Source organism: Syngnathus floridae, chromosome 17 (assembly GCF_059516105.1).
Source record: "Syngnathus floridae isolate MCC-2025c chromosome 17, RoL_Sflo_1.0, whole genome shotgun sequence".
Taxonomy (NCBI): Eukaryota; Metazoa; Chordata; class Actinopteri; order Syngnathiformes; family Syngnathidae; genus Syngnathus; species Syngnathus floridae.
The window spans coordinates 7,258,375-7,265,572 of record NC_142429.1 but is presented as its reverse complement, the minus strand read 5'-3'; the positions used below and the strand labels follow the sequence as shown (position 1 = coordinate 7,265,572).

Below are 7,198 nucleotides of genomic sequence, written 5' to 3'. Positions count from 1 at the left end.
GTGTCATGAAATCAATCAGAAGTGGCCCGCTGAAGACTATGAATCATGAATCAAAAAGACTATGGATCATTATTTTGTGATTATAAAGTAATTTGTTGCGTCTGAAGTTGAAATAAAAAAGATCAAATGGAGAATGATTTGATTTGGATTAAAAATCTGACATGATGCATTAATGGTGCGCCTTATAGTCCAGTGCGCCTTATAGTCCGGAAAATACGGTAATCTGCAACTAGCAAACTAACTAACCAATTAAATAACAGTATGAACATACTAGTTTCCTATTTTTTTCAGTTTGGTCGAAGCCGTTTGCGGTTGTCACGGAAAAGAAGAAGCCACAGAAAGTCAACAGTCTCAAGAAGGTAAAACTAAAAGTTGCCAAGGTTGCAGCATTCATATTTTACGTCTTTTTTTTCTACTTTCTTGTTATACTCTTGTAAGATCCCTTAAGGGAAGCGAAGAAAAAAAAAGATGAGTTGGAGATAATTTATGATATTCGTTGTCTGGCAATGAGGCTGTTTAATAAAGTGCAAGCTTACACGGCAGCCTGCTCTTAACTGTGATTCATTACGGAGCCGACGTGAAAATAAAAGAGGCGCCGAACCACCATTGCTCTTCACTCGCAACAAATTGCCGTCGCATTTGACTTGAATAAACCCGTTATTGAAACTTATTCAACATATTTTCGCTAAAGAAAGAACTTCTTAAAATTCGGGGCAGATTCGGTTAAAGGTGGCAATCTACTGTAGTGGTGCCTTAATTTGCAAGATTTTTATCTATAGTGACAAAAAAAAATAATATTCTGCCTTTATCATTAAATACTTTCTCCTTAAAAAATGTCATAGAAATTTGATTCCACCCCAACTTTGGACACCACGTGAACTGTTTACTTCATGCAGCCTCCTTTTTTATTATTTTTTATTTAGCCGTTAATTAAAAATGCATGAAAGGAGACTTTTAAGGCCCTTGCAAACTTCATCCACAGTAAAGCCCCCCCGCTATGTTTTATTCATTACCATGTTTCCTTACATCATAATTATAGCTGTAGACTTACAGAGCTTGCCTTCGAGTCACAGCCGACATTTCCCTGGGGAGCCTTCCTCCGAGGGCTTCTTCTTCTTCTTCTTCACCTCTCTTTTACAGCTCAGCTCAAATGAGCTCTTTAAGATGCTCGTTAGGTCGAACATCATTTTGCATCCTCACTCAAAAATCTTTTCACCCCGTCTCCAGTCAATTTGTTTCCATCGCCCTTGACAATCATGTTTTTGTGCTTCAATTGAAAATACAATGATATCCAGTTTAGTCATTTTTGTGTTGAGGAGTAAGCATTACTAGACGCCATGTTTCCTAACTTTCTTCCAATTGATGGAAACATAATTTTGAATTGCCATACGTGTAGCCTACAGCTAAGCTAGTTTGCACCCGTTAAACTTGGAGTGGGCAGGCCTGACCTGAGCTGGCCGGGTGGTGGAGTCTTCAAGCTGGAGACGACTCATTAGTCACCTTTTTCTCCCCGGCATTGAGAAATTTTTTTGAAATGGACGACTGGCCGTCCAAAGTGGTCGTTTTGCCCCTCCGAGCGAGGCTCTCACTGCTAATTCCTGCCGCCGGACTTCATTGTTATGCTCGGAATGTGACAGGGGTCTCTCCTTCCTGTTAATTAGTCGAGCTGATGCGATGGATTTCTTGTTTTTTTTCGAGGCTGCCACGAGCATGACACAAGGCCATTAGGTTGCAGAGAGCGCTGTCCTTTGCCGCAAAAGCTGGAATAAAACGAGCAGTTAACGACATTCGAGTGTCAAGGGAATGGTGTGTAAAAGAGGGCAGAGAGACACATGCTTCACATGCTTAAGGACAGTTTGGCTTTTGTGTACGTATAAAAGACGGGCAGCGGACCCTTACTAGGCCTTATTTTTGGAAATGGTGCATAATCAAAATAGGATTCTGTTTCTAATGTTGTATGTTGTGTTTTTCCGAATTAACAATTCTATTTTGTGAATATTTTTTAACTATAAAGAAATATTTTTTATTTTTTTAGAAATAATTTTGGCCTGATTTATATGGATTCTTTTAAGGCAGATTCTGATAGTTGGCAGAATAAAATTCCAGGAACCGATTAATCAACCGATTAATTTAAAGTAAATAAAATAACCTATTTTGGTTTACAACAATCAAGATATGAAGGAAGAAAAAGTTTACTTATTCGACAATTTTAAGAATACTGTATTTGAATACAGTGTTTACATATAATGGCTAAATTATACATGTAAAAAATTTTTTTGCGCCAATTGGCTGCAGCAGGGCGATGACGAAATTCGTGGTGACGTAAATACGAGCCACGTTGCTCATTACACCGACGCTGCTCTGTAAAAGGACGCACAGCAGAGCCATGCCTTTGCACCGTTACAATAAATAACACTTTAGTTTTGACAAGCTTCATCCAATTTTTATTCTTCTTTTTATATACGTAGCGAGTACAGGCGGTAATAATGCAAACATTTATGCACTTACGAGCGCCTCCTGTCACAAACGTTTTTTTTAAAGGATTCACCGGGAAATAAAAACGTCATGATGGATTGTTGCGCTTACGCTGACGACACCTCCTAAGGGTGACAAACGCACTAGGTCTCTTTTTCCTGAGTGAATAGTTCGCCTTCTATAAATCATATTCGAGAATCCAATGACAAGGTACTTCTAATTACCTGAAAGGCCAAAGTGTTTTCGAGTAGTATGCGGAAGAATAACTGAATTATAGGTTCCGGTGATCTATCCTGGATACAATTTAGACTTTACGGTCTGATCGTGTCCTAGCCAAAAAGCACTTGTACGGATAACAGTAACGTTTAGTTAGACACAGTTCATGTGCGTGACCTCTCGTGACTCATTTTTCCTGCATCCCAACCGTCGTTGTGGTAATGTAGTCACCCAGAGAAACTTTAATGAGGAAACAGCGCCCTCTAGTGTTTGCACAAGGGAAAATGATTACTATAATTGATGTGATTTTCCATATTTTTTATTTTACATGGGTAAACCAGCAAAATATGTACACAATTGTACATTTGAAGTAATAAAAAAAAGTGCATACACGATAACAATAAAAAGAGAAATAAATTAATACAGAAGACTTGGGTGATGTTTAAAATGCCGTGTTTTCCCTTGATGCATAAAAAGTATAAACATTAAAAATAAAACAGCTTAATAAACCTGCCAGGTTTTTCTTGAAGGGAGGGGGGGATTTATTGCAGATTGCAGGGCTGTACCTAATAAACTGGCAAGACAAGGGACATGATGTGCTTTCATTCAGCATTGTAGTGTCTTTAATTAAAGTTGGTAGGAAAAGAAAATGTAAAACTTAAAAAAAATATATCCAGTTGATCGTAACAAAATGACATTCAATCACTTGACAGCTCCTTATTTTTTCAGTCATAAGGCTTCTCAAAACATTCAGTATATTTGATACCAAGTCTTTCTATATGTAATATATACTATATACGCACTGCAAGTTTTTTTATTTTTAAAAAGCGTTCTCAATTTATGTATATTTTACCAGCAGGTCTTGTGATTTGGTGTTTGAAATATGATCATACGTTCATACTATAGTACAAAACTAGAAATGTATTACTTGTTATTGCATTTTGCTGCGTAAACTATTGAACTATTTATAGCGTGACATAAATAGTAAATACACGAAGCTCTTTCAGCACTTTTAAAAACTGTTTTTTTAAGTGTATCGGAGCACCCGGAGAGCACAAAATAAACAAAGTGATGATATAGAACGACGATGTGCAAAATGAAGCTGACATGCTCAAGCAAGACACTTGCATAGTTGATGACGAGCATGCTTGAGCGTTTACTGTACACGCGTGCGTCCCTTTTGTACATCCTTACGAATCGCAACTATTATTATATTGCTCCAAAGCGGCATGATGCGACTTAAAAACGACGGGAAGACAAATATATTGCCGTTTTAAAAGTTGGAAGAATCACAATAATAAGTTGATGTGAAAGCGGGGACGCACGTCACAGTGTAGAGGTTAAGCGAATGCAAACTTGCAGTCATTTATTTAAAATAAAAAAAAGTCTTGTTAGGCTTGACTTTTTTTTTCATGGCGTGAATTATATGAGCAAATATAAGATGCATTTTCAGGCAGATGAAGAAAAATACGTGAGGTAACAGCAGGTTGAGGCGAGATGCTCGAGTCACGTGATATAAAAAAAAAGTACCCATCTAGTCTAAGGCATGAAACTACTACGTGATGCTGAGACGATTACGTTAAAGTTTCGAGTGTTTTTTTTTCTACGAGTTAGTGGAGGAAACTAGCCATCTACTCAAAAGTGCAAGACAACATTCCTACTCAGTGATGCATAAAGTAGTAGACTAGTATTGGTTTGCGTAATTAGTGTTGAAAAGGCGCTTAAGATCGTTTTCAGTTTCCATTTGGAAAAAAAAACAGTTCATATTTTATATACCTTATATACAGACGCATCTATAGCTAATATATTATCTATGTTGATTTTTTTTTGTTTTTAAAGGGTGTCATTTCAAAACCCACCTTTTTTTTCCCCAAGAAAAAAAAAACATATAAAAACAGTTCTATCATAAAATGTCAACAAAAATAGTTGTAAAATATCTGAAAAATGATGGACATGTTGGATTATTTGACAGTGGATTTTCATATGTTGGCCTGACTGAAATTTTTCTCAAAGCACTTTTTCATTCCATAGGTGTGTGGTTGATCACAATAAAACTCCTATTTTTTTTGTGTAAGCGTTTGTGTGTGGTCTCCACAGCAGACCAGACCATTGAGGAGAAAGTCAATTTGGGGTCATTCACAAAGTCTGGATTTACACTGCATGCTTCCAGTGGCACATATTCTGAATTATTTTTCCCCCTTCCCCTTAGGTGGCACAACTGAGCTATGCGGCGTCAACCGGAATCTTCCAAATGTGGACTGATATGTTTCAAATATCTGCACAAACACAAACTGGATACACCCTGCCCTGAGGTCCTAAAAATGAGGTACACACACACCCTACATCTGCCCTAAACAACAATACCAAAAAACTCAAACTATAGCAAAAAAAAAAAACAACTAGATGCGATGAAATGTTGATTGTTCACATATTATTATATTATGTGCAATTTGCGTGACTCGTGTTCTGTCAGTGTAAACAGTCAGTTAAAAAATGTGCTTAAAAAACAGCCTAGCTTGGTATATTAAAAAAAAAAAAAAGTAATTAATGCCTTCCCCAAATAAGGTTGATGCAGCAGCTCAACTTGCTCAAACATAGTTGCTTGGCGCCAAGATGCTAAAAAAATGGCTGCAAAGCATCGTTATTGCGAATCAGTGAGTTTTTCAGCCAGTTTAAATAAATAAATAAAATGCGCAACTTTCATTGATTCAGTGAAGCCATTTAAGGAACCTGGAGTGTAAATCCAGCCTTGGGTATGATTTGAATTTTTTTTTGAGTGTGGGTATGTGTCAAGTCTGAATATTTATCGCTATGAGTAGAAGATAGGCACAAAGAATGTACAGTAGCTGCATTTGGAGAGAAGAGTACGTACGTTAGCTGCGTCACTGAGGCCTCTGCGAGGCCCGCGCGGGCGATTGCGTCCCCAACGACAGCTTCCGGGAAGACGTCTTCTTTTCGAGGGGCTTCTTGGTCCCGTTAGCGGGAGACTTGAGACTCACGTCGGCGCCGGAAGACTTGGATTTGCCGACGTGCAGCAGGGAGCGACCGAGCGAGCCTGTCTGCTTGATGGGCTCCGATTTGGGAGCGTCGGTGAGCGGCGGCGAGGAAGCCGCGGCGTCGGAGGCTTTTGCGTGCTCGACGCCGGCTTCCTTGACCTGTCCGTTCTGCTTGCACGTCCTCTCTGAGGTCTTTTTGAAGAGCAGCGTGCTCCTGCCCAAGTCGGCCGAGCGGCGGCTTTCTCGCTGCCTCAGGGCGCTCTTGAAAAAGGACAAGCCTTTTTCCTCCGACTTGCTGCCCCGCTGTAGGTCTCTGGTGGACACGCTGGGTGAGCGTAAGCTAGTGACGGAGGAGCTGCTGCTGGAACTGCGCACTGACCTCCGCTCCACTCGGCCACTGCCGTCCGCCGCCTTGGGGACGGACGAGCGCGCCGTCGCCGCGGTGCTTCCTCGCTGAGCGCTGACCACAGAATCCCGACTGTAGCTCCTCTCCACCTGACGCTTGCGAACGTTCTCTGGGTTCTTTTCATGGTTGTTGAGGTTCCTGGGAGAGGGCGATGCCGATGATTGTGGCGTGGAGCGCGCGCACAGTCGATGTTGCGGCGTGGAGCTGGAGGAAGGGAGCGACTTATTGCTTTTGGATGGGGTCCCGCTGGGAGTGGATGAGCTTGTCTTGTCACTCTTTTCTTTAGCGGCGGTCGCCTTTTTGCCTTTCACGGGTGTGCTGGTGGGTGTCTCGGATTTGTGGGTGGAGCACAGGCGCTTCTTGGAGGTTTTTCCTGACTCCGCTTTGGTGGATTTGGTGGCGACGCCGCTTTCCGCCTTGGATACAGAACCGCCAGTGCTGCTCTTGCGGTTCTGATCTTTGGAGGGGGCGTTTTGAATGTTTTGGTCTTTTGCCGTAATCTGGTTGTTGTTTTCTGTCGTCTTCTCCACCGGGGTGGGAGCGCGACAGTATATCATGTCCAGAAATCGCTTGTTGTTTTCCTGCTCGCCGCAGCTGCTTTCCACCGCCACCGGGGGCGGCCTGCCGCCGGAGTACCGCTCGTGCCGGCTATAGCCGCCGAAACAGGAAGTGGACACGTGGTCGTCGTAGGACTCGCCGATTCTCTCCAGGGGCGGCGAGCAACGTGAGTCCAGAGAGAAGCGCGAGGGCGAGTTGGGGCGAATTTGAAGCTTGGCCGACAGCGACCACGAGGGTTTGACGGCGCTGTCGCTCAAAGCTAGCGGGCTGGCTACGGATGACCTGGAAGTCACGCTCTGGCGCTGGATGCTCCTCACAAAGGGCCGCGCAGAGAAACCACCTTCAAAACAAAAAAATATTTCATGAAGACATTCAGTGTGTCAAAAACAAGCTGAGAAATTCCGTTTTTGAGGCGACATAGCATGTGGAAGGGCTTGCTAGAAAATCCGAGCAAATCGTAAAAACATACAGCGCTGAATTGACTGCGTTCCGGCTCATCAAACTCTGTCAAATACTACACAGGCAATAAGCGTTGTTGTGTGTGTGC

The 7,198-nt window shown here is 42.0% G+C and overlaps 1 protein-coding gene across 1 annotated transcript in view; it reads right to left on the bottom strand.

Annotated features, from left to right (window-relative positions):
• Window positions 1-2,994: 2,994 nt before the first annotated feature.
• The window catches only part of usp31 (ubiquitin specific peptidase 31), a 9,856-nt gene continuing 5,652 nt past the window's right edge, over window positions 2,995-7,198 (bottom strand). The window contains exon 16 of the mRNA XM_088357211.1: window positions 2,995-6,991. Coding sequence (XP_088213337.1) covers window positions 5,574-6,991 — 1,418 coding nt within the window. The 3' untranslated portion in view covers window positions 2,995-5,573. The remainder of the gene's footprint in view (window positions 6,992-7,198) is intronic.